Source organism: Thamnophis sirtalis, unplaced genomic scaffold (genome assembly GCF_051295495.1).
Source record: "Thamnophis sirtalis isolate CommonGarterSnake01/CBP01778 unplaced genomic scaffold, rThaSir2_p1.2 scaffold_4, whole genome shotgun sequence".
Lineage (NCBI taxonomy): Eukaryota > Metazoa > Chordata > Lepidosauria > Squamata > Natricidae > Thamnophis > Thamnophis sirtalis.
Genome location: NW_028261384.1, coordinates 56,511,155 through 56,538,974, shown reverse-complemented (window position 1 = coordinate 56,538,974; position 27,820 = coordinate 56,511,155). Strand labels below are relative to the sequence as shown.

At 42.9% G+C, this 27,820-nt stretch overlaps 1 protein-coding gene across 2 annotated transcripts in view; it reads right to left on the bottom strand.

Annotated features, from left to right (window-relative positions):
• Positions 1-27,351, bottom strand: part of FYCO1 (FYVE and coiled-coil domain autophagy adaptor 1) — a 133,498-nt gene extending 106,147 nt beyond the window's left edge. For both annotated transcript variants that reach the window (XM_014058175.2, XM_087712964.1), the window contains exons 1-7: positions 27,303-27,351; positions 25,065-25,220; positions 23,562-23,668; positions 21,260-21,385; positions 2,059-2,165; positions 1,771-1,914; positions 171-264 (exon numbers count right to left, since the gene is read on the bottom strand). In XM_014058175.2, coding sequence (XP_013913650.2) covers positions 171-264; positions 1,771-1,914; positions 2,059-2,165; positions 21,260-21,385; positions 23,562-23,668; positions 25,065-25,119 — 633 coding nt within the window. In that variant the 5' untranslated portion in view covers positions 25,120-25,220; positions 27,303-27,351. The remainder of the gene's footprint in view (positions 1-170; positions 265-1,770; positions 1,915-2,058; positions 2,166-21,259; positions 21,386-23,561; positions 23,669-25,064; positions 25,221-27,302) is intronic.
• Positions 27,352-27,820: the final 469 nt, after the last annotated feature.

Below are 27,820 nucleotides of genomic sequence, written 5' to 3'. Positions count from 1 at the left end.
GCTTTTTCAGTGCCTGGAGAATCCTTATAATAGTTTGGTAAAGCAGACCAGCAGGTGTTTTTAGTATTATTACACAAAGTTAAAGTACAAATGAGGAACACACATGAATTCTGATAATAGTGCAACCATCTAAAGTAAAATAAAATAAAATAATTAGGCAATATAATTACCTGCACAGAACTGCTCACTAAACTGCTCATGCTTGAACTGCGACTTGGAGGCTTCCATAGGTAAGCTGAGGAGCCAAGTGAGCACAATGTTCTCCTGAACATGGAAAAATGATTGTTTTAAGAAAAAAATGTTTTCAAGAATTTTATCTCAGCTAAATACTAAAAAGGGTAAGAGATAACGATTAGATATAGAATACGTTTTAATATGGTAAGACTAGAAAATAGAGGTAGAAGGTAGAAATTGGAAAAATGTATGAGACATAATACAATTATACATACATATATGTATATATATATACATATATATGTATGTGTGTGTATGTATGTATATATGTATGTATGTATGTATGTAAATGTTAGTTGAAAGATTATTATGTATACCCAAATAGTATTGTTGTTGTTGTTGTTGTTGTTATTGTTGTTGTTGTTATTAGTATTATTATTAGTATTGTGTATAATATACATCAACCCAGACAATTAACTGTTCACTAAGTACTTATGGATGTTAAAGAAAAAACTATAAATAAAATTATATAAAAATAGAATTTTATCTTAGCAACTATCCACCTGCATCTAAACTGATCTATTTATGTTTTATCTTCAGTTTTGGAACAAATAAACAAGGCCTAGAGAGGTGAACCTGTGAGCATCTGAAGCAAAACTTTTCAAGATGAAACTGATATTTGTTTATATTTTTAAGAGGGCTTCCTACTTCAATTTCTTCATAATTTTGAAGAAATTGTTAAATAAGGCTCACCTTCTATGTTTCTTATCCGACAAACTATAAGTTTATACAGTGATGTTTCATCACTTGCTTCCCATCTTCTCCTCTGATGTGGATCCTCTGCATCAATTGTTTTGTTTTGTTTTTATTACAACTTGGAATAAAAATTTCGGAATTCAGCTCTTCTTTGAGCTCTGAATGAAAGTTATTAGTTGGCTCCTTAATTGTTTACTAGGTTTACTAGGATCCATTTGGTTTAGAATTGAATATGCAAATAGTTGACTTACAACTGGTTGCCTAGTGACCATTCAACCTTCTAACAGATCTATCTGGGAGTACTTATGACTTGGATGCCAATGATGGGCCCTTCTGCAGTAATGTGATTACACCTTGAGTGCTCAGCATTTACAACTATTTGTAGTGTCCAATGATAATGTAACCATGTTATGATTTTGCCAAAAATCATCATTTACAGCTGACTTTTGGCAAATCCACACTTGAAGCAAATCTTTTGTTTGCTTAATGACCCTGCAAAAAAGGTCATATAATTTTATGACTGTCACCACTGTGATTGGCAGTTATGTCCATTATGTCCATAATTTATCCATATCCATTATGTCCATAATTTAAGGAGAATCTGTATGCCCTTAGAGTTGCAATACGTGTTTTAAAATTGTTGCGTGGTAGGTATATTGCTGATGGTCCTTCTCAATGTCTGATCTAACCTGGAAATATTGCAAAACTGTGAAAAGTCAGTATTATTTGACCACTGATTTATATAAAGAAATTTTACTAAAGCCTGAGGCAAAATTGAGTTAGGAAAATTATAGACTTTGTAGACATTTTTCTAATATAGTGGCAGCAGTTTTGTATTACCTGGCAAATGTGGGCCAACCTGCATCTAAATCATAGCCTCTTGATGCCAAATCAAATTGAATTTCAGTTAATTCATAGAGGTGACCAACAATATCAGAACTCAGTTTTGGATTGAGGAAGGGACTTCTTGCGTAGTACCAGTCACTTTAAAAAAAGAAAAAGAAAAGAAAAATGAAAAAAAGGAATCTATTTCCACATTTTTCAACAAGATATACAATAATTACACTGTGATATAAATTCAATTAAATAATCACCACTACCAAAAAGAACAAAACCAGCCACGTTTACCTCGTTACTTTGGTATTCATAAAACACTGTTGTAAAGTGTCTGCAAGTCTTTGGTGCACTAAGGAGTAGCGGAGAAATGCCCTGCCTTTACCAAGAGAAGTGCGGAGCTAAAAAATAAAACACATTTATTAAAAATGCTTGATTTCTATTAATATATATATTGACTTTAAGAATTTGTACAACCAATGTTAATCAAATCATCAAATAACAAGATAAATTATCGTCTTGTTACATAAATATTTGAGCAGAACTGCTTCTCTATGAGATATTCACAATAAGCTTTTTCAGATATGAGCAAAATGGGCCTGGTGAAGAATTCCATAGACCAAGACAGCTGCTTTGCCAAGCAATCTTTAAGGAAACTCGCTAATCTGTACATATACTTGAATAAATCAGGTTCCCTCAATTTCCCATGTGCAGAAGGCTGACTAAAGGGGCCACATTACAAGTCACCCCCAATTCGCTCTTCTTCTTGTTCTCCTGTATGTATGATTAATGATACAATGTGTCAACTCGTGAAGCTTTCCTGACCCAAGCTGCGATAGACAAGGGGATGGGAAATTGCACCATGCAGCTGCACTGAGGAATTCACAACTCAGTCAAAACAAAACACATCCCAGCCTGCCGAAGTCAAATGTCAGGTCTGGAAGCCATCTTGGGTATTAGATCTTCAGGTCTGCCACATTTAGAAACTGGAAGGGGGGGGATTGTATTGACCAGGGGAGATATATAGCCATAATAACATTCCTTTCTCTGAGAGTCAAGAACATTCTACCCTGCACCTGGAGGGGTGTGACTGGGAGGCATCTCAAGTTGGGACAGTGCTTTGATTGGATCATGTGATGGATATGTGGGTACTGGATAGGTGCTTGGACTTTCTTTTAGGTGGAGAAACCCTGGAAGTTTTCAGATTCGGGTTTTCCCAGATGTGCCAATATGACATTCATTCATTCATTCATTTATTGAATTTCTAGGCTGCCCAATCCCGAAGGACTCCGGGCGGCTTACAGAAATGAAAAATTATTAAAAAAGAATTAAAACAATGAGACACAACAAAGTTAAGAAAAAGCACAACATACACCCAATCAGAGAGGGGCCGGACCTCAATCAAGAGGTCAACAGTCCCAGGCCTGCCGGAAAAGCCAGGTTTTAATAGCTTTGCGGAAAGCCATGAGAGGCGCAAACTGGGTGAAGTCAGAGCTGCTTCACTTAGGTCGTGCTGACATGGCGCTCCTAATAAACAACTGGATTTTTCTCTCAAAGTGGCTTGAAGCTCCTGATTTTATTAGGGCATTGGTCGGAACCCTGACAACCAACCAGGTCTCCAAAACTAACCCAAAACGACCAGGATTCCTGAGCTCGGACTCTCCACTTGCTCTCCGATACCTGAGCTGTGGAAAGAAACTCAGGTCGCCATGGCAGAGGGTGGAATCTCTGAAAAAAGCCTGCTCCTGGCAACCCAGGAGGCAGTGCAGCCATCTCTGACCATGGAAACCGAGACGATTCAGTGACCGAAGCAGAAAGGGGTGAATATTGGTGGAAAAAAGTCCCTAAAGCAATCAAGGCCAAATTCCCATACCCTAGCTCCCATCGTTTTGGGGCAACCCATAAGCGAGCTAGAAAGAGTGGAGTGGATGAAGGAGTAGGAAGAGACCAGAATCTCCAAATCCCTACTTGGAATCTCAATCCTTGGAGCAATTGAAGGAGGAATTCAACCAAGTCACCCTTCGCAATGAGGGGAAAAGAGATGGGGAATGCAATCAAAAATCAAGAATTGAGAGGCAGACGAGAACGCAGCCCCCCTTCTCCACCCCTAGAACAGTGGTTTTCAACCTGTGGATCACAACCCCTTTGGGAGTCGAACGATCCTTTCACAGAGGTCGCCTAAGACCATCCACCTCTACCGGCATCGCCCATGCTCAGGAGTGCGTCCTGAAGCGGCAGGTACATGAAGAGCACCGGGTGGCGAAGCAGCCTCCTCCCAGCTCCGGGCGCAACCCAGACGCCGCCCCATCCAGTCTCCATGTCAGGGAAAGACCAAGGCGCAGAAGGGGGAGAGAGACGGGTTCTTTTGGGTGGCAGATCAGGCTCGGCTCCGACGGATGTCCGAAGCGAGCACAGTCGGCGGTGCTGCTTCAGCCTAGCCACCTACACAGGGGCTTGAAGATGCCCGGAGAGCAGGAGACCGGTGGGGTAGTCGGGCCACCTGCTTAAGCTGGTGGGATGGGCTCTTGCCCAGGCAGGCGCATGCCAGGATTCAAACTGACTTGGGCCTGGACACTGCCTTTGCCGCCCCCGCCGCCGGTCCTGTCCTGTGAGCTAAACTGAGCTCGGAGGCTTTTTGGCCCCAGGAAGGGCTGGCAGGAGACGCTGGAGGGGAGGATAGGCCCCGCCCACCCATTCTTTCCACCCCAAGGAATTCCACTTGGGATGGAAGCACAGTTCAATGTATCTTAAGTTTCCGTTTAAAATCCCATTTAAAGGGCAACTTCTTAATCTGTTTTTAAGAAAGAAAGAAAGAAAGAAAGAAAGAAAGAAAGAAAGAAAGAAAGAAAGAAAGAAAGAAAGAAAGAAAGAAAAAGAAGAAAAGTTAGGGGGAATGGAAAGAAAGAAAGAAGAAAAGGGAGGAAGGAATGAAAAGAAAGAAAGAAAAAAAAGAAAAGGGAGGGAGGAATGGAAAGAAAGAAAGAAAGAAAAGGGAGGGAGGAATGGAAAGAAAGAAAGAAAGAAAAGGGAGGGAGGAATGGAAAGAAAGAAAGAAGAAAAGGGAAGGATGAATGGAAAGAAAGAAGAAAGGGGAGGGAGGAATGGAAAGAAAAAGAAGGTAGGGGGAATGGAAAGAAAGAAAGAAAAGGGTGGAGGAATGGAAAGAAAAAGAAGGAAGGGGGAATAGAAAGAAAGAAAGAAAACTGGGTGGGAGGGGGGGGGGAAGGGAATGTAAAAAAAGTAAAATTAATAAAGTCATGTAAACATTGGGCACTATCTAATAAAATGAAATTCAATGGTGAAAAGAGTAAGGTTCTACATTTAGGCAAAAGAAACCTGAAATGCACAGGTACAGTATAGGTGGTACCTTGCTCAATAGTAGTAACTGTGAGAAGGATCTTGGAATCCTAGTGGACAACCATTTAAATATGAGCCAGCAGTGTGTAGCAGCTGCCAAAAAAGCCAACAGGCGAGGCTGCATAAATAGAGGGATAAAATTAAGATCACGTGAAGTATTAATACCACTTTATAATGCCTTGGTAATTCCACACTTGGAATACTGCATTCAGTTTTGGTTGCCACGGTGTAAAAAAAATGTGGAGACTCTATAAAGAGTGCAGAGAAGAGCAACAAAGATGATTAGGGGACTGGAGGCTAAAACATATGAGGAACAGTTGCAGGAAGTGGGTATGTCTAGTTTAATGAAAAGAAGGACTAGGGGAGACATGATAGCAGTGTTCCAATATCTCAGGGGTTGCCACAAAGAAGAGGGAGTCAAAATATTCTCCAAAGCACCTGAGGGCAGAACAAGAAGCAATGGGTGGAAACTAATTAAGGAGAGAAGCAACTTAGAACTGAGGAGAAATTTCCTGACAGTTAGAACAATTAATCAGTGAAACGGCTTGCCTCCAGAAGTTGTGAATGCCCCAACACTGGAAGTCTTTAAGAAGATGTGGATAGCCATCTGCCTGAAATGGTATAGGGTTTCCTGCCTAGGCAGGGGGTTGGACTAGAAAATCTCCAAGATCCCTTCCAACTATTCTATTCTATTCTATTCTATTCTATAAGATGTGGTATCGAGAAGACATTTTAAAATGCTGGAATTTTGGACCTTAAATCTTTTTTATTGATACTGCTTACTTGTTGGATTTATAATTTACAATAATTAAAATCGGACTTGCCAATAACATTGCAGAGAGGTTGAAGCAGAGAGCACCATCTGTTTATGAGAGGGGAAGTATGCAAGCCTAGGATTAACCCACTGAAAGACTGAAAATACTTACAGGACTATATGTATTTACTCTAAGACCACTGGAGATTTGAATATTAAATAAGAACTTTAGTTAAAGTACCCCTGAATATTATTGAACATATAAAAGTGACTTGAAGAGATGTGGACAATTCCCTAGTGTATTTAAATTGATTTGATTACTGATGAGATAACAAAATACATTCTAGCCGGCCAAAGTCAAGGCCATCTCCAGGGAGACCTGCAACAGCTGGAGAGAGTAACTTCTACAACGTGCGAAATTGCCTCATTGGGGAATGTGACTGGTGACACACCTTGGGGGGGGGGCAACAGGGTCAGAGCAAGGCATGAACTGGGTGAAGTCAGAGCTGGTGTCAGCCTCTGCTTTGCTGTTGCTTTGGCTGCCATTGAAACGGGGAGGGGGGCATGGTATTTGGGAGGGGACTAACTGTTGTGCTGGAGGAAGATTCTGGAGTTTGAACTGTCCACCTTACCGTGCATGCAGAGGAGGTTTCCCGTCAAGGCCAACGGCACCAGCATTCCATCCTGGTGATGCCTTTCGAAGTTATCTCACACCTGACACTTGGGAGAATTATGACTGGACTGTAATTGGGATGCCAAGGGGAGGGGAATGAATTATACAATATATTATTCGCTTTCGTGCCTAAATAATCAGACTTCGCTTTGCTACGCTTCTGTTCATTTATAATTAGTAAAAGTACACTTGATTTCTATCAATGGAGTCTTGTGATTTTCTTTCCTGATTATCCAATGAAGAAGTGCTGACAGCTGGTTTCGTTTAAGTCGTGCCGACATGGCGCTCCTAATAAACAACTGGATTTTTCTTGCAAAGTGATTTGAGGTTCCTGATTTTATTAGGGCATTGGTCGGAACCCTGACACAATGATTCCTGTTAGCAAGGAATATAGCAGGATGTAAATATAAACTATGTGATCTACCTGAATTTCTATCCAATTTTGATCTGATTGCAGTACAAGAGACCTAGTTAACAGCTAGAGATGGACAGATTTTGATACCTGGCTTTAAGTATTGAGTCACCCTGGCATGGAAAAATAAAAGAAAAAGTCTGGTTAATAGGGAGTTTGGCCATATTGATCAAGGAAGAACTTGGATGGCACAGAAATTACCATTAGTTCTTCTTCTTTTTGCTTAGCTGTTAAATTCCAATATAAGGGCTTTGTGATTGTGATGTTAAATGTGTATATACCTCCACAAACGTCTAAGTATTATTTCTCTGGCATGTGGGTGAATTGAGAGCAAATTATGATAGAGCTAATTGTAAAAACTTCCAATATATTTTTCATGAACTTGGGATTTTCATATATTAGTAATCTGAATATCCCCAAAAAATTTCACTCCCTATTATCTTTATGATCCTTTAGGGACCAGAAAAGGAATACTGCTTGTATTAGTTGTACAACCTGGTAAGTGTAACTTGCAAATTCTAGCAGACAAAGACCAAAGTTTTGTGTACCCTTTTACTTACCATTGAAAGAATGTAAAATAGTATTTTAACGTACATATGTGTCTTTAATAGTAATGAGTCCCTTCTCTGAAACTTCTAGGTTATATAAGAGATAGTGATTACCGGGGGGACTTCCCGTGGTGACGTCACCGTGCTTAGAGTGGAGGGAAGGAAGCTCTCCTAGCCTCTAACTCTAACTCCTTTGTTTGGGCTCTTTTTTGAGCACTGTTAATCCTGAAGGGGTCAACAGATTAAAGGGGATACTCTGTAGATGCTGGGGTGATAAGGCAAATCCCCCCGTGGATAGGAGAAACCCCCTAAACGGACAAGGAGATATCCTGCCTTTTGGTTAGGACTGAAGCGAATGGCGGCCGCATAAGAAGGGAGTGAAGACAGAGTGGCAGTGAAATCGGATACTTGTTACTATTGCTGACAACCCAAAGAGAAAGGTAACGCGAAACTGGCAGAGAGGGTGAGCTGAAAGAAGAAAGAGCCGGAAGAGAAGCTATTTTTGCAGCTCAATTTTGCCAAAAGGAACTGGAGCAGAGACGCAGAGACGCTGGGACAAAAGGGACAGCCAGAAAGAGTTTAAAGGATTTAGCCACAGTGAGAAGGAAATTGCGACATGGATAAACAGGAGTGAAGTGGAAGATAATATTTGCCAAAAAGATTTGGAAAGCTCAAAGAAGAGATTGTTTAATAGTCGGGTTGGTACACCAAGCTCCCTATCTTTCTTTTTCTGCTCACTATCCCTTCTGCTGCTGGTTGAATTTATAAGTATTTGACACTTATTTGCCTCGGAGCTCGGAACAGTGTCAGAGACGACGGATAGTGAACTGTAGGGGAAAGAGAATTTTGCTGCATAAATAATAACAGTGAGACTGAGGAAAGGGTGACACCTAGTGGATTGTAAATCCAAACTTTAAAATCTGATGTAAGGAAATCTTCGATGTGATACACAGAGACACTAATTATTAGGATTGAATGCTTGCATAATTGATAAAATTGAGAGACATTTATTGGTATAAGATAATAGTGTAATTTATAAATCTATGATAAATATTAAGTGAAGACCAAAAACCAAATAATCAAATAGGATAGAATACTACATAGGAATGTTTAGGGATTGAAATGTAATATTAAGGACAGTTAATTATTGTTGAATATTGAAATATACATTTATTTATATCATAGATATTACTGACAAGGTAGAAGTAAAAGTAAACCTTATATGCAATTGTGGACAAGGATAAACAGGGGGATAAAAAATGGCAACTTTAGTAAAATTAGTGAAAAAAACTACACCCAATGTGATCTCTGCAACACCCCCCTCCTTAAATCAAATCAAAGATCAATTGAGAGCGCGTTGGGGTTGGAAAAAGGTGAAAAGATGGCAGAAACAACGAGGCCAGTTCCAATGCTGCAGAGTATGCAATCAATCCTCCAGATGATACAAGAGACACTGGCGAAAAGCCAAGAAGTGACAACTACTATCCATGAAGAAACAAGGAGGAATCATGAAGAAATGAAAAATGAAATGGGAGAATTGAAAGGAACTATTAAGATGGTAGATGACAAAATTGAAAAGATACAGAAGGCCTTAACAATTAATGAACAGAAAATCCAGTGTATGGAAGAAAAAATAGAACAATCAGACCAGAGGATGGAAAAAATGGAATTGGAATATGAAAAACTTAATAAAGATTTAGAACTATCATTAATTCGACTGGAAAATGAAAGAGCTGCACTCTACCTAAGATTCCAAAACATACCGGAAGAGAAGGAGGAGGACGTGAAAGGAAAAGTAATTAAAATTCTCACTGAATCTCTTAAAGTGAGAGGAGACATTGATGAGGCGTATATGTTGCATACTAATTATGCCAGAAGACATGGACTCCCGAGGGAAGTGCATGTAAGATTTGCTAAAAAAATAACGAGAGATGAAGTGTACAAAAAAACCAGAGAAGAGACAATTACTCTACAGGGAAAAGAGTTGATCACGCTCAAACAGATACCACGAAGAATTCAGGAACAACGCAGGCAGTACCAATTCTTAACAAACCAGTTAAATAAAAATAGAATAATGTACAGATGGTTGGTACCAGAAGGGGTTCTAGTATTTTGGCAAGGAAAAAGATATAAGATAGAAAATGTAGAAGAGGCAAACAAATTCTATGAAGAATTCCGCAAGGAGGAATTAGAAAGTGGAGGTCAAGAGAAAGAAACATCAGAACATAATGAAAGAAACAGGAGAGAAGAACAGAGGCATGAAAGAGAGAGAGCAGAGAAGGAACGTGCGAGAGGGAAAAGTCAGATACAAACCAGAAGTAAAAAAAACAAAACAACCCCAGTTAAAGATGGATTAAGAAACAATTATCTCGATAAATTTGAATGGACTGAATACACACACACAAAAAAAGAGCCCAGATGTTTAATAAAATAAGAAGGTTAAGAATGGTGAAATCAATGATATATAGACTACAGAACGAAAGAGAAAAAAGGAAATGATATGAAATCATTTGGGTTTGTGGAAATACCATCCCCAAGAAAATATAAATTGAGATTTGAAAGAGACACTTATAACAATAGAAAAAGAAAGGGAGGGAAGAAGGAAGGAGAGGAGAGGAGGAAGGAAGTAGTGAAAGGAGGGAAGAAGGAAGGGAAAGGAGAGGAGGATGGAAGGGAGAGAGAGAAAGAAAGGAAGAGGAAGAGTGGAGGAGAGGTAAGGGAAGAAGAAAGAGATAAGGAAAGGTAGGTGGAAGGGAGAGAAAGAGAAGCAGAGGAGGGAGGAAGGGAGAAAAAGAGAAGGAGAGAGGATAGGAAGGGGAAGAGAGAGAGTAAAAGTAGGAGAGAGGAAGGGGAAGAAGGAAGGGGAAAGAGAGGAGGTAGGAAGGAAATAGAGAAGGAGGGAGAGAGAAAAGAAAAGAAAGAGAAAAGAAGATGGTGTCATAATAGACGTTTGGGATGGTAAACAATACAATCCAAACTGTACTTTATAATCTCTTAAATGGAATAACAATAGTATAAGATTGGCAAAGAAAAAGAATAACCATGTGAATGTTTACCTAGAATTGTATGTAAGAGAATAAATGATAGTAAGAATATATAGCACATTATAGATAAACAATATTTGGTTATAAATAGCTAACTATAAATAAATATAGAATTATACATAAAAATGGATAACAAATAAAGAGACCATGAATGTAAGATAGAAAGGTATAGAAAGGGAAAACACTAACTCCAAAGAAACCGATACGGAACTGTTATATGATATATGATAGAACTTCTTGTTCCTATATTGTCTTAAGTTATATGTTTGTTCTTGTTGATGTGTTTATGTGTGTAAAATAAAAACTTAATTAAAAAAAAAAAAAGAAATAGTGATTACCAACTGTGGCTGTTAATTTCTACTTTGACCACATAATTGATAAATGGATTTCATTTCATCTACTAGTCCACCAGGACAGAAGAATAGCTTGAAAGCGGCTTTTGGCGCCCTGCTGCTATGTCCGACATAAAGGCGTCCCACGTGGCTCGCTTTTTATGGGCTGCCAACGCTTCCTGCTCGGTCGCCTTCCGATCACTGACCTGGTTTTCCCCCCAAGTCCCACCGGGCGAGAAGGTTACACAGTATACATCTAGGACAGAAGAAGGAGGCAGTCTGAGTTCGGGGCTGCAAATTGAGCTCCAGCTCATCTCGCATCCTGCCCCCGTTGAATGCGGTACCTTCCAGCCGTCCCCGGGGCTGCTATTGCAGGTGGCGCAGTCGGCCAGCAGACCGAAGCCAGGGCGCTGCCCGTTGCGGTAGTCCCGCGGAGTCGGGGGCTGGCTGCCGTTCCCCACCACCTGAGCTCGGTGGTCCTTCTCGCCTCACGGGAAGAGCCCGCAGCAGCACTGGAACCGAGCCACGGGTTGAGAGCCCAAGAGGGTGCCTATCAGGCAGGCCATCCTCCCTCCGGGTGCGAAACAAAAGCCAAGCGCGGCGGGATGCTCCGCCGGCAGAGCCGCCAACCGGCCACTGCTCTGCAGAGGAGCTGGAGAGAAGGGCCGGACTTTGGATAGGTGCAGACACGGGACACCTCTATGTCGGACATAGCAGCGGGACGGCCAAAAGTCGCTTTCTTTCTTTTGCGGCAAAAGAAAGGGCCAGCCCGCCAGCAGAGGCAGATAAAAGACCCGCCTCTGCTGTTGGGCTGCTCCGACAGAGAAAGAAAGCTGGCGGGCTGCCCTCCCTGCCTTTCCTACCCCCTTCCCTCTGAGTGAAGAAACAAACACTGCCCCAACACAGAGAAAGAAAGCTGGCAGGCTGCCCTCCCTGCCTCTCCTATCTCCTTCCCTCTGAGTGAAGAAACAAATGCGTGCGCGCGCGCACACACACACACACACACACAAATTACTTACAATTTGGAGGCTGTCAGGGTCTGGATGGGAACGAACAAGCTTGCGCTCAATCCCGACAAGACCGGGTGGCTATTGATGCTCCCTCCCAAGGATGGTCCAGCTATTCCATCTCTCAGCCCGGGGGGTGAAATTATACGCCCCTCAGAGAGGGCTCACAATTTCGGAGTCCTCCTGGATCCGCAGCTAACTCTAGAACATCATCTGTCGGCTGTGATCAGGGGGGCCTTTGCCCAGGTTTGCCTGGTGCACCAATTGCAACCCTATCTGGACCGGGAGGCCCTTTGGATAGTCACTCACGCCCTCGTCAAGACTGGATTACTGTAACACGCTCTACATGGGGCTGCCCTTGAAGAGTGTTCGAAGACTTCAGCTAGTCCAGAATGCAGCCGCGCGAGCGATTGTGGGTGCACCTAGGTACACCCACATTACACCTATCCTCCAATGGGAGCTGCACTGGCTTCCCATTGTAACACGCTCTACATGGGGCTGCCCTTGAAGAGTGTTCGAAGACTTCAGCTAGTCCAGAATGCAGCCGCACGAGCGATTGTGGGTGCACCTAGGTACACCCACATTACACCTATCCTCCAATGGGAGCTGCACTGGCTTCCCATTGGTCTCCGGACACCCTTCAAGGTGCTAGTCGTTACTTTTAAAGCCCTACATGGTATTGGACCTGGTTACCTGAGAGACTGCCTCCTGCCAGTCACCTCCCAATGACCTATTAGATCCCACAGACTAGGCCTCCTCCGGATTCCATCTGCTGGCCAATGTCGGCTGGCGACCCCCCGGGGGAGGACCTTCTCTGTAGCTGCTCCGGCCCTATGGAACGATCTCCCCGTTGAGATCCAGACCCTTACTACCCTTCTGGCCTTCCGCAAAGCAACTAAGACCTGGCTGTTCCGGCAGGCCTGGGGCTGTTGAATTATCCAGCCCCATCCTATGTTATGACTGTTGCTGAATTTTAATTGTTGTTTTTATTTTTGTACACCCCCCCCCTTCCCTTCTTATTGTTAGCCGCCCTGAGTCTTCCGGGAATAGGGCGGCATACAAGCTAAATAAAACTCAAACTCAAATTACATTAATTTTGAATTCCTCCCCCTTCCTCCGACCTTTTCCAGCTGTTTCACAATCACAGAGGATTTCAACTCTGCTCTTGGCTGCCATCATGAAAATGTAAAAATATAAAAGGAAAAAGGAAAGAGCTGGGTTAGCTGCTGCCAGAGTCCCCAATGGATGACTCTGCATAACTGTTTAGAAAAGCATCTAAAAAACACGCCCTCTACAGGAGGAGGCAAGAGAATCACATGCCTCATCTACATAAGGAATTTTTCGGCTTTTAACCCTTGCTTAACTCTGCTTGAGTGATCATAAAGTCAGACTAAATGAGGCACGTGGTTCTCCCGCCTCCTCCTGTAGAGGGCACTTTTTTAGAGGCTTTTTTAAACAGTTAAGCACTAAGCAGAGTCATCCACTGTGACTCTGGCAGCAACTATCTCAGCTTTTTTCCTTTTAATTTTTCTTTTCTTTTCATGATGACAGTGGTGAGGCTCTGCCTCTCCTGCCTCCACATCACTGAAGGCCCCCTTATTGGACATATACCGTGTTTTCCCAAAAATAAGACAGGGTCTTATTTTCTTTTTACCCTCGAAATAAGCGCTTGGCATTATTTTTGGGGAGGTCATTATTTTTGAGGTGTAGGAGGCAGCGAGCATGGTCATCTCATGGCTGCTGCTGTGTTGCAATATTTTGGGGAAGGGCTTATTTTCAAGGGAGGGTTTATTTTAACACAGGTGCTCAAAAGCCCAATTAGACTTATTATCCGGGGAGGCCTTATTTTGGGGGAAACAGGGTACATTTCCACTTTAAAAAAAATGTATCCTGGGGTGGACAAAACTACATTAGCTCCAGCTGTAAGGACAGACTATACTTGCTACCCAAAGCCTTGTAGCAGTTAAATAACTACTGGTTGAAGAGGCTATCTATGGACCCAAACAGATTACCCAAGTTATGTTTTGAAGAGTAGCTGCACAAGAAGCAACCTCAAATTTGGGGCTCCCAATATTCAAATATCATTTCACAATATCCTCTATCCAATTCCCAGTCCAATCGGATCTAAAGGTCAAGAAGCTTTGAAACAAAGGGTTGTTAATGTGACTGCCAAGGATGATATTGTAGCACTTAAATATGTTCAGTCTTTGAAGTAACTGACACAACACAAACCAACTTCTCAGTTACAGAAATATCGAACATGCCTCAACATTTCACAAGAGCTTTTTCTAAAACTTGTTTCAAACAAGTAGACTCCATAGTCTACTGGGAGGCTTTGTGGAGTTCCACTTGAAGAAAAACTGTGCATTTATGAGCAGCAGCCATTAAAGACATTTTTGTTGACTCCAAACTATACCCTGCAGAAGGTTATGCTTAATTAGATCCTTATTTTTTAAAAAATATTGGGGCACCCGGGAGAAACTGTTTTATGTTTGAAGGAAACAAATCTGTACACCACTAATAAAACTACAGTCTATATTTCAAAAGCCATTTCAAAGAGGGTACAATATTTAGCTCAGTTTGGGGTTAACTGTAATGATGATGACTTACTAAGAACGTCCTATTGTTTTCTTTGTATCTGTTTCTATAGGTGTTTTATATTTGATACGGAAAACTTTAACCACAGGTTTTCTGCTAAGGAAGCTGTGGTTATAAGATGATTACACTAACAAAGGACACCATTCCTTTCCCATTCTAGATTCCTTTGACTTTATAACTATTAAATCATATTATTCCTGCAATTAGAGGACACTAACAGTCAAAAATAGTATTCAGATTTGATGCCACACACAGGTCTAGATCAAGTGATATATTTATATCAGACTAAATCTGTCCTTAAAGCAGCCATCCTATGGCTAAATTGAATAAATTCCAGGAAAGAGAGAAATTGGACAGATGAATTGTTGATCAGAAGTGGAATAAAGGCAAATGAAAGAAAACATGTCTGTATATTATTAATTAATAGAATTCATTGACAACTTATGGCTGATAGCTAAAATGGCTTTAAAAGGTGAGCAGATAAATTCATGGAAGATTGGTTTATTGACAGAAATCAGTTATCACAATTGAATCAGTCTTCCAGCTTCAGAAGTTAAGATTTTGTGGAAACCTAGTTACAGGAAGCAGGGAAAGGAGGGCAAAAAATATCCATTAGTTATTGATGAGTTCCTAGAGTTTTTTCTGATATAGTGAGGTAATTCATTCAAATTAGAAAGATGTTAACTCCAACATGAGGATCCTACTGCAGCATAGTTATAACGGTTCTACATATTTTTCATTTTTTAAAAATTTTCTTTAAAAAGAATGTATAGACCAGGGGTGGGTTCCTGCCAGTTCTAACTGGTTCGCTAGAATAGGTTCCACAAATCTAGCATGCCGCTTAGAACCGGTTCCAGTGGTGGAACGCCCCCTTGCTCGCTCACCCCAGGGACCCACCCATCTGGTTGCTGCTCGTCTGCTAGCTCCCCCCTATCTGCACCACACCTCTAAGATCCCTATAGAAAGGCCTTGGCTCTATATTGCTGCCTGCCGAGGAGGTAAGTAAGCTCTTTGCTGGCGCAGCGGCTTTTGGGGCTAATGGGGCTTGGGTTTCCAGCCTGACAGCCCCCGTTGCTTCTGGACCTTTTCTGGATTGCTGGTGGTGGAGGTGCAGGCTCATTGCCTCGTGCTCAGCAAAGCAAGTCAGGGGAAGTCCTTTGAGCCAGCCAGAAAAGATCTTCACTCACTCCCCCTTGCAGTATGCCCAAATGCAAAAAACACAGAGATCGGGGTGCTTGGGGCTGCTGCTGCAACATCCAGGGAGGCTAAACCAAGCCACGTGCCTCTTCTAGCTGCTTTTGCAGCTTCTTGAAGTGCCAAGAACCTTTGCGCTCTTCTCCGCACTCTCCTCGACACCTCACAACTGCAACAGACGTTCCAGAAGAGGGTTTTGGGGCTAATGGAGCTTGGGTTTCCAGCCTGAAAGCCCCCGTTGCTTTTTCTCCATTGGTCCGGAGCCGACAGAACGCCAGGGGGATCCCTCCCCCTGCGGATGGGCTCTGGACCAACCGAGCCTCCTCCTTCTTTTTAACCAGGCGGCTATCAGAGAGAAGAGGACAACGCATGCCCGTGGGCTTGTGCAGCTGCCGAAGATCGCCTGGTTAAAGATCACATAGTTAAAAAGAAGATAACCGCCTGGTTAAAAAGAAGGAGGAGCCTCCGCTGGTCCGGAGCCCATCCGTGGGGGGAGGGATCCCCCTCGCGTTTCTCCTCTTCCCGGATGGGCTCCGGACCAGAGGAGGCTCCTCCTTCTTTTTAACCAGGCGGCTATCACAGAGAAAAGGACCCTTGGGCTTGTGCAGCAGCCGAAGATCGCCTGGTTAAAAATCGCCCTCCCTCCCTCCCTCTCTCTCTCACTTTAAGTATGTCAACTATGTGCAGCCCCTGGACTATCCGATAAGTAGGAGCAGCCTAAATCCTTCTCGTTGACTGGAATTCTAGCTGCCTCATTGCTGGAGTGGGGGGGGGGGCAGGGGAAAGGGGTAGGAGGAAAGGGGGAAGGGGGCAGTGGGAAGAGAAGGGCGAGCAGGACTGGCAAGACAGCTCCATCCCTGCTCTTCCTCCTGTCCCCATAAAGTGGGTGGGGGTGGGGGAGAGAAGGAGAGGGAGGCAGGGATTAAGTTAGTGATAGTTTTACCGTGCTGGGATTTTATAGGGAAGCAATGTAGGGCAGGTAAAGCTGTGTCAACAGCCTGCAGCTCTGCATTGGAGGGTTACAAAGGGGATACGGCCAGGGCAAGAGATCTACAGATTTGAATGTTGAATGTTGAATGTTTATTTTATTTATATGCCGCCCTTTTCCCCTGAAGGGGACTCAGGGCGGCTCACAACTCAAACCAGGGAAGGGGGGATACAGACAAAATTAAAAACGACACAAAACAATGCATGATTTAAAACACACAACAGTCATACCATTCGAGACGGGGGCAACAGTTCTTTAGCCCCAGGCCTGTTGGAACAGCCAGGTTTTAAGGGCTTTGCGGAAGGCCTGGAGGGTGGTGAGGGTTCAAATCTCCATGGGGAGTTCGTTCCAGAGGGTCAGAGCAGCCACAGAGAAGGTTCTCCTCCGGGTAGTCGCCAGTCGACACTGGCCGGCGGATGGAATTCGGAGGAGGCCTAATCTGTGGGATCTAATTGGTCTAGTGGAGGTAATTGGCAGCAGGCGGTCTCTCAAGTACCCAGGTCCAATACCATGAAGGGCTTTATAAGTGACGACTAGCGCCTTGAAGCATATCCGGAGACCAATAGGCAGCCAGTGCAGCTCGCGGAGGATAGGTGTTACGTGGGTGAACCGAGGTGCACCCACAATCGCTCACGCGGCTGCATTCTGGACAAGCTGGAGTCGCCGAATGCTCTTCAAGGGCTGCCCCATGTAGAGCAGATTTCTCTTTGTAGGCTCGCTCACGCGCACACACAGAGAGATAGGGGCAGAAACAAGCGTTGTTGAGGGTGGGGGGAAGCTTTTCTGGGCAAAGTGGGAAAGAAGCACTGCCAACCCCCTTACAGACCCCGGCTGGCTGGCTGGCCTCAGCTTGTCCGCCCCCCAGCCCACGGGGCTGCCCAAGCAAACTCCCAGCCAGCCTCTAAGCAGCTGCAAGGACTCACCTGCCCCCCCCTTGGCAGCTTCAGGGTCTCTGCTCTGAAGGGGAAGGGCTTCGCCCCTTTCAAGCAATCCCCAAAGCCTGGGAAGCCGGAGCCTTTCAAGTGGGCAGCTGGAGACAAAACGCTCCGTGGGGCAGTGTTCTTGGCCTGCTCTTTCACCCACAGAAAGCACCCACGAAAGTGCCTCTCTCTCAAAAGCCGAGACTTTTTGCTTCTCTTTACAAATTTTCCTCGGACGCAACTTCTCTGACACCCCCCCCCCATCCCACCTCATCCCACCCCAGGAGGAGATCCGTGGGGAACCAGCTGAGTCCGCTTATTTTCATGCATCATGGGAACTCCGTCACATGTTTCAAATTTGGGGAAGGGGCCCTTGCTGGATCGAAGCTGGAGGGTGCTAAACTTTGCTTGATTTTCCCTTCCTGCCTGGGGGTTGCTCTTTTCTACCTTTTCTTGAAAATACATCCTTCTCCAAAGATTGGGGGAGGGAGGGGGAGAGGAGAAGGAGAAGCAGGGAAGGGAGTCAGGAGAGTCGTGGAAAGCCCCATCCGCAGGGAGAGGGATCCCCCTCGCATTCCTTGCCTTCCTGAATGGGTTCCGGACCAGCGGAGCCGCCTCCTTCTTTTTAACCAGTTGGCTATCAGAGAGAAAAGGGCAGTGCGTGCCCATGGGCTTGTGCAGCAGCTGAAGATCGCCTAGTTAAAGATCGCCTGGTTAAAAAGATCGCCTGGCTAAAAAGAGGATAACTGCCTGGTTAAAAAGAAGGACGAAGCTCTGCTGGACCAAAGCCCATCCGCGGGGGGAGAGATCCCTCTTGCATTACTCCTCTTCCCGGATGGGCTGGTAAGGGGACAGAAAAGGTTTTTCTCCAGTCCCAGGTTTCAGCTTCCTGGCTTCAGTATCTCTTTCTAGCTTCTTTTGTTGAGCCTGCAATTAAGGTTCTTTTTTATGTCTTAGAAAAGATCGCCTGGTTAAAAAGAAGGACGAGGCTCCGCTGGTCTGGAGCCCATCCGCAGGTTGGGAGGGAGAGACAGACAGATAAACAGACAGAGACAGAGAGAGACAAACACACAGAGTGAGTGAGTGAGACAGACAGGCAGACACACACACACACACACACACACACACACACACAAACACCTACACAAAGTGACAGAGAGAGAGAGGGAGGGAGAGAGACAGACAGACAGACACACACACACACAGAGTGAGTGAGAGACAGACAGACACACACAGAGTGACAGATGGGGGAGGGAGGAGAGCGAGACAGAGAGATACAGAGAGACAGACAGACACAGAGAATGACATAGAGAGACAGAGAGAGAGGGAGGAAGAGACAAAGAGCTACACAGAGGGAGACAGACAGACACACACACATAGAGATAGAGACAGACAGAAAGAGAAAGAGAAAGAGAAAGGAAGGAAGAAAAAAAGAAAAAAGAAAAAAGAAAAGAAAGTGGGAGAGAGAGATGAAAGAAAGAAAGAGCTTATGACCATAATTGAGGCCAAAACTTTGGCTGCTAAGCAAGAGCATCGTTATGTGAGTTTTACCACATTTTCAAAGTTGGCCATGCCCACCTGGTCACATGACCGCCTAGCCACTCCCACAAAACAGGCCACACCTACAGAATAGGTTCTAAAAAAATTTGAAACCCATCACTGGTATAGACTCAAATGTAACTAAAATAGTTCCCTTGATTTGGTAATGTATACAGAATATAATCAGCCCTTCCTAGACCCATTCCTAAGATCTTCACAACTCCTCCACAAGTTCAGTTACCTAAATTAGGCAACAAAAAGGCTATTTCCAGTAGCATGAGTTTTTTTTTTGGAATGAATGGATTAACTTCTAAAATGGACATGTTCAATTCTTGTATATGACTAACTTTCTGTGGACAGGTCGCAGTCGGTGTTGGTTGGGGGGGAGAGGTTGACCCCTAGGCCCCTGAAATATGGGGTTCCTCAGGGTTCGGGCCTATCCCCCCTCCCGTTTAATATCTACATGAAGCCACTGGGTGAGATCATTCGACGGCACGGGATAAAATATCACCAGTACGCGGACGATACACAGTTGTATCTGTCCGCCCCGTGCCAACTCAGTGAAGAGGTTGACATGATGTGCCAGTGCCTGGAGGCTGTCAGGGTCTGGATGGGGGTTAACAAGCTTGTGCTCAATCCAGACAAGACTGAGTGGCTGTTGTGTTTCCCTACCAAGAATTTGGTCAATATTCCATCACTCAGGCTGGGGGGTGAAAATTTACGCCCCTTAGACAGGGCTTGCAACTTGGGAGTCCTCCTGGACCCACAGCTGACTTTTGAACACCATTTGTTGGCTGTGACCAGGGGGGCATTTGCCCAGGTTCGCCTGGTACACCAGTTGCGTCCCTACCTGAACCAGGAGGTGCTTGCAACAGTCACTCATGCCCTCGTGACCTCAAGACTGGACTACTGCAATGCGCTCTACATGGGGCAGCCCTTGAAGAGTATTCGGAGACTTCAACTTGTCCAGAACGCAGCCGCGCGAGCGATTGTGGGTGCACCTCGGTGCACCCACGTTACACCTATCCTCCGCGAGCTGCACTGGTTACCAATTAGTCTCCGGATACGCTTCAAAGTGCTACTCGTAACTTATAAAGCGCTTCATGGTATTGGATCTGGGTACTTGAGAGACCGCCTGCTGCCAATTACCTCCCAAAGACCCATTAGATCACACAGGGTTGGCCTCCTCCGGGTTCCGTCTACCAGCCAATGCCACCTGGCTACTACCCGGGGGAGGGCCTTCTCTGTGGCAGCTCCGGCCCTCTGGAACGAACTCCCCGCAGGGATTCGGACCCTCACCTCTCTCCAGGCCTTCCGAAAAGCCATCAAAACCTGGCTTTGCCGGCAGGCCTGGGGTTGATGAGTTCCCCTCCCCTCTCGACTTGTATGGTTGTGTGATTCTTGGCTATTTTAATTACTTGTATTCTGTTCTATGTTCCCTTTTTTCCCCTTTTGAGTTGTTCGCCGCCCTGAGTCCCTCCCGGAGAAGGGCAGCATACAAATAATGAAATTCAATTCAATTCCTTCTCTATTCACTGAACACATGCTAGGCCAAATCCAAGAAAAAAGTCCCTTTTTGTTGATTGGTTTTTGAAAAAGGAAGTAAACCTGATCCAGATCCTTGAGTTGAGAAGCTCATTATGGATCAGACAAAACCAATGTATATATGGCACATGTATTCAGAATGTATAATAACAGGATTAGTGGCGATTCAATAAAAAACCTTCAAGGAGGAAAAGGTAACAGTGTACTGGGTGTTTTTTAAAATGTATGAAGTTTTTGTGTTGTTTTCATCCATATTTGGGCCCATATTCACAAGGACATACGTTCATACTGAATATGGATCATAAGGATATGCTGGTGTTAACTAAAGTTAGTAATAGTGTTGATCGCTCCCATTTTTTCACCAGACAAGACTGATTAGTGCAGTGTATTCATTGTTTCAATACCAAAACTTGTTGAGCAGCTGTCAAGTTGGCTTATATGGCAGAAGAAAAAGGAGCATTGAAAGAACTAGTGTTGGTCTACTTGTTGACAAACAGAAAGTGATCCTCACATGCATTATTGGATTGGCCTCCAAGACAAGTAAATTATATAGTTGTAATGACAGAGCAATGTACTTTACTTACTTCTGAAATATATTTGACGAAGCGAATCCCATCATTTGCACCTTTAACCTTACCCAGACAGTCACAAAAATAATCCCAGTAGTTCTTCGGATTGCCTAGTAAAGTGGATTTTTCCTTCTGATCAAACTTTGAAACAGAAAAATAGAAAAAGGTACCTTTAAAGCAGTGGTGTACAAAACATCGATTCTAATTTGTCAGAATTAAATGAATTAATACAAGCTATTTTTTGATAGAAGAACTTGTGCTTATTAATCATTTGAAATGAGATGTGTGATCTAATAATGCAATTTGTGATCTGTAAATAAACCACTCAGATAGCCATCAGCCTCATTCTGTTGAACTTTAGAATGAACAATTACCATATTTTTCAGAGTATAAAATGTACCTTTTTCCCCCAAAAAAGAGGAAGAAAATCTGGATGCGTCTTGGACTCCAAATGTAGCTCTGCCCTCCTGGTGCGCGCGTCGGTCTGACAAGGGCCCAGGAACTGGGCATGGGCACAGGGCAGGAAGATCAGAGGCAGATGGCTGATTGCTGGCTTGTCGGCTCTGCTACTGGTTGCCTGGAGCATGCAGGCAGCGAAGGAAACCTGCGTCGTGGCCTCCTCCTCCTCCTGCCTCTGCTCATTGAAGAGGCCAAGCAGCAGCAGTGAGGAGAACACAGACCTCTTCAGCCATGGGAAGCAGCTGTCAGTGATGCCCTCAGGGTGAAGACATTTTGAGCGGGGAAGACTCGGCCCCCTCAGGAGCTGCCGCCTGAAGTGATCATGGAGGAAAGAGCCACGCACCCTCCTCCTTCTCCGATTCACCTTCTTTTTTTCTGGCCAGATCTGCCACCTGAAATGGATCTGGCCAGGAGAGAAGGCGAGTCTGCGAAGGAGGAGGGCACTGCACGAGAATGTGCAGGAGCTGAATCCCCTTTCTATCCGCTCACCACAGGCAGAGACAAAACACACACACAGCCCGAATCAGTCCCAATTTTTGGGGGGGGACAGCGGGTGGAAAGAGGGTTCAGCTCCTGCACGTTTCTTTCTTTGCAACCAGGGAGCCTGGGTGTGAAAGAGGGGAGGCAGGCAGGGAAGGCTGGAGCGTCTCCGGGAGACTTATCCCTTCACCCCAAAGGCTGACGCTAGCTTGGCCAGTACAATCCCCAGCATGAACCAGTCTCTTCCGCTCCCCCCCCCCCGCAACTCTACCTCCAAATTTGCAGCAGCTGCTGCTCCTCATCTCTCCTGCCCACTTTGTGGAGCCAGACACCCTTTCCTCCTTTCCCGTGTTCATACCCTATCCCATGCTGGTGATGGCGGGGAAGGAGTCTCTGGTGGCTGCAGCGGCAGCAAAAGTGGTGGCAGCTGGAGCACAACCCCGAGCAGCCAGCTCCAGCTCTCCCTTCTCCGAGCATGTCCTGTGCTGGTTGCAGCTGGGAGGCGGGGCTCTTGCCATCGCTGCTGCTCCTGTTGCTGGCAAAACTGGAGAGTAGCAGCGATGGCAAGATCCCCACTGATGCCAGCAGCAACAGGACATGCTCAGGGAAGGGAGAGCTGGAGCTGGCAGCCCAGGGTTGTGCTCCAGCTGCCACTGCTTCTGCTGCTGCGGCCACCAAAGACTCCTTCCCCTGCAGCTCCCCTCTCCCCTCTCACTTTCCTCAGCCTCCACACTATTTTTTTTTTGGGGGGGGGGGGGGAAGCAAGCGGCTGCTAGGCAGGAGGATTACCATGCTTTCCCCATGGGTGGGAGGTTGAAAGAGTGATTGCCAGCGCAACAGAAAGACTTCAAACATCAGTGGAGGTGGTGGGTGGGTGGCATCCCTTGTTGCAACTTTCCCCAGGTGCAAAATGCTATTAAAAATAAAGGGGTTTTTTTTGGTTTTTTTTAAAGGATTAGGGTTATAGTTTTAAGACTTGTGCACTTCAAGTGCCAGAGATGAAGAGTTGTAAAAAGTATATATGGTTGTAAAAATTATTCTGCTATACTCGTATTTTATTAATATATTACTACTCCATTTGGTTCAGAATACTTTTTTCCTTGTTTTCCTCCTCAAATCTAGTTGCTTCTTATACTCCGAAAAATATGGTAATTGTGTTACAAAAGTCAATGATAGCCATGAGAATAGACCCTGCAGTTATTTTTATTCTTAACTTCCATTTCCTGTTTACAGTTCAATTTCTGAGATTTTTTTTGTTTTAATACAAAACAAATTGTATTTATTTTTATTCAGTTTTTTATTCTGCTTTTCTATAAATGGTATTTAAAATTCACCATACTTGATATTTATAATATATTAGTTTCCTCTGAATCCTTACCTGCAAGAGGTACTCAAGCTTATATGAAAACTTATGCAAGATGACACAGTCATCTGTGATTGGTTCTCCTGCTTCTAAAAATTCTTTGTTCAGTTCTGTCACAGCATCTTTTAGAAAGAAACAATGCAATCATGTGTAGTTAATTAAAACAAGGAATGATTGTACAATTGTCTTTTTTCCTCAGAGAAAACTTGATCAATTGGCAGTCATAAGCTAGTATAAAATAAAATACTACACTGAAAAAAGCACAAATGTTATGCTATTATAAATTAATCAAAATACAAATTAATATATTATCATGCCTACTTTATTTATTTATTAAAATAAATATTTTATGCCTATCTCACCATACAGTTACTTCAGGAAGCTTACATTAATAAAAAGAAAGAAAATGAAAGAAATTCTAAACAGTAGTAAAATAAGAGAACCATAAAAGGGCAATTAAAAATAATTTATACAGTATCATTTATTGTTCTTTTTCTCTTTCTCACTTATAGACTCAGGCTGGTACAACTAATGCATAGCACTAAGAATCTTAAAGGCTAAGATTATATGTTTGTGACAATTTCATAGCAAAACAGTACTGGCACAGAAGCTACAAATTAATCCATAACAATAAATGGGTATTATTTCTTTTGCCATGTTACAAAGAACGTATGTATATGTGTGTGAATGTTGGTTGGTTGGTTGATTCGTATGTAGGTTGGTAGAGACAAAGACACACACACACACACATAGAATTATCAGTCGTTGTGGGTATGATGCCTTTACCATATATAACATACTTTAGAGAAGTAGCATAAATTATGAAAATTGTATAACTGGATATTTTACCTCCTTTTATTTGGGAATATAATTTTTACAGAAAATACACTGTTTGCTACAAGTTGAGGAATAACAGAAGAAAACAACAAGGCTTTAGACTACCATACAATCTATGCACAAAATGTGGGGAACTTGTATGTGTGATTGTGTAACACAGAGAGAGAAAAATCTGCTAAAATGACTGCAATCCAAATCTCCAGCCAATGCTAATAAAATAGATCTGTCTGTCACTCTTGGAATCATAGTGGTACATTTTCAAGGATCTTTGATCAGGCAAAATGTAAAACTATAATTTAAACATTAATTAAGGTCTAAAATAAGACTGGAATATTCCAATAATCAAATAGTTTCCACTGTAATTCTCAAAACAACTAAATAAAACCAACTACATATTATGACCAACTTGCAAAGACTACTTAGAACTGAACACAAGTTGTGCAAATGTTCTTCCTACTTGACTATAAAATTAATTTCTGAGGTGCCTAGTGAGCATTTAAGTACTTCACAAGTGTAGAATTTAAAGAAGATTCCATTGGGTACTTGTAACAGACATTCAGGAGCCTATGTTGTCTTATTTTTTTAAATCGTGGGACTATTCCTGTTTTCCTATAAAAGGATGTGACATTCGCACTGGAATAAATAAATAGATACATAAAGAAAGAAATAAGTGACATTTACCCTGCAAATCTCGGATAATCCTCTGTAGCTGAGTTTCATCATTACTTCTTGCCATTGCTGAAACTAAAATGTGGAGACTGTTTCAATTTCTCACATAGCTAACTATTCATTCAGTTAGGTTAGTGGTAAGTAGTCATCTCTTCAGCATCTTTAAGTCTAGAAAAAAACAATATTTAGAGTTACAATTGCTAACATTTTAATTTTTTAAAGTCATGTTTAATGTTTTTTTCCTCCCTCAAATTATAAATTTCTCAAGATTAACAAAAATCATCAAGGTTTTCATCTTAGGAGTCTGCATTTTTAAAATGTTTAACTCTTTAGGCTTCTGAAGAGTTATAAAAACGTATTTCAAAATATGGTGACATAAGAGGTCTTTTTAATTTTCTTTTAAAGTTTGAAATGGGTCTAAAACTACAAGTAGACATGTATCCATTTAGCATCTTTTGGGGGGAAGAAGCAAAAAAAAAACCATCACCAAAATTAATGTCATACATTGCTTTTGGGGGACATGTTAGGCATAAAGACACACCATAAATAAGGCATCTAAGTATCACTTTCAATGCTTTCATTGCCACCCTTGAAATGTCAGTATATGGCATATTTCTTGACTGCTAGCTTCTTTAGGGTTGACAGTGGATCATAAAGGCAGAAAATACTCAGTGTTTGAGTATCTTCGTTGTCAATTCTAATTCATTGTCATTGTTAATTCTAATTGTGGAATGAACTGGGTTTGTTGTTCAGATTTCGGTGACTTGAAACTGGCAGATTTAGGTGACTTGGACCTGGCAAATAAATGGTTTATAATATATTCTATATTCAAAATAGAAAGGAATAATAAAATTGTCTGCACACTATGGAGATGTATACTGAAATAACAAATGCAGCCCAACAAAGTCAATTCTTAAGTAACTCAAACTGTTGTAAAAGATGACATCTGAGCTAAGAAGTGTTATGGACCTTCAGTTGTGGTCAGTTTTGCTCCAGGGACAAAAGCCAATCCTGTGATGAGGATCATTACAGAAAGAATAAAAAATAAATTAAGCATAACTGGTTGTATTCAAATTTGTTGGTTCACTTTCAAAAATATATTGTAGAGTTGAATAAAATTTGAAAAAAAATACAAAAATTTGTGAAAAGACTAGGGCAAATTCATTGTGTGGGAAGCCTGCAGGTTTTTCATTCTTTTAAAGGGGCACTAGATCTGTGTTCAGAAATAGCCCAACTGGCAAGTCACAGGAATGGAACATGTCCAGGTCAGCAACCTGTTAAGCAACTTCACAGGTGGCTAAATATACCTGTCTCTCTTTGCCCAACTTCACCCACACCATGTAAGGGAGATATGCACATTTGTTGTTGTGCTCTTGTCAGCACAAGTTATTTAGGTGAGAAAACAAAGCAGCCAAGGGAATCCTGACTTTTCTTTAAGCAGCAAATTTTCTTTCCACATACATTTCTGCTGTCTTAGGGCCATTTGATCACATTTTACTCACAATTAACCCAGCCCAGTATTTATTCAACAGCCCAGATGTGCCCCAATGTGTTTTATCACACAGCTAAACACCAGATACATTCCAGCAAATATTGTCTCAACCAAAAGAGCTGCAACCAATCATTTGGCTTAACCGGAGGGAAATGAGAGAAGAATCTTGCTCGCATTAATTAGTTGCTTTCCTAGAAATGCAAAGGCCCTGCCTGCTCCTTCATTCCTCTTGGATCTTTGTTTTGTGCAAAGTTGATGTTGCGCTCAAACTCAAAGTATTTATTTGATGTTTGTGGTGGGTGGTCGGCCTTGTTATCCAGAGCCTAACCTCCGATGCTTCTTTCCGAAATCAGAAACACTTTAGACAGAACGATAACTGCAAAGCGACGGACTAAAATGACCAGGACGTCTTGCTTGGAACAAGGCGAAAAAGAAACGAAGGTCTGTGTGAACTAAGTTTTGCTAAAAAGTAAAATGGGACTCTTTTCCTGCCATTTTAGTCCTGCTAAGTTTCGCCACTTTCAACAATCATCACAGCCAGGACACCGTAGCGCATCCAGGGGGGGGGGGGGGGGAAGCAACAAGTGGAAATATTAAAGTTGCCACAACAAGGAATTGACACCTAAAAACAAAGTAAATAGATCAGCTTCCACCAGCACTTTCTGGAGAAGAAATCACCTTTATCGGGGCGCTTGCGCGAGGTGGTGGATGGAGGAAAGGGGGTGGAATTATTCCAACGAAAGACAAACGCACATTACCTCAAATTCAAGGCAGCCATGATATAGCCAGCATCTCCATATTTTCCTACGATTCCCATGATTCACAGAGGCAAAATAACTCCCGTGACTCTTCCGGCAACTTTTTTTTTAACCCTTTAACTGCAAACCATAAGCACTTTACTGAAAATCTAGTAGATTGTGTGTGTGGGTGCGCGCAAAAACCAAAGTTCTTGTACACTAATATACTAATATATCTTTCTATGATTGAGAATTGGCTTAATAAATTCATTGGTCCACCAAAGTTTGGGAATTTCCCTGGAGTTTTGTGGGGGTAATGTTAATGATTTTTAATTTCGGTATTTATCCCATTCCAACCTTTTCCCAAGTGTTGCCTATAGACTCAGGCATCCTGAACTTGATGTTTGGTTCGAGCTGCCAAAAATTTGATCCCCAAATTTGAGAGAAAGAGACACTTTTGTTTTGCAAAGAGGCATCTCTGTTCACCGGAAAATAGAAACTACCAAATAATTCAGGCAAAGCAAAAAGCATTTATTATG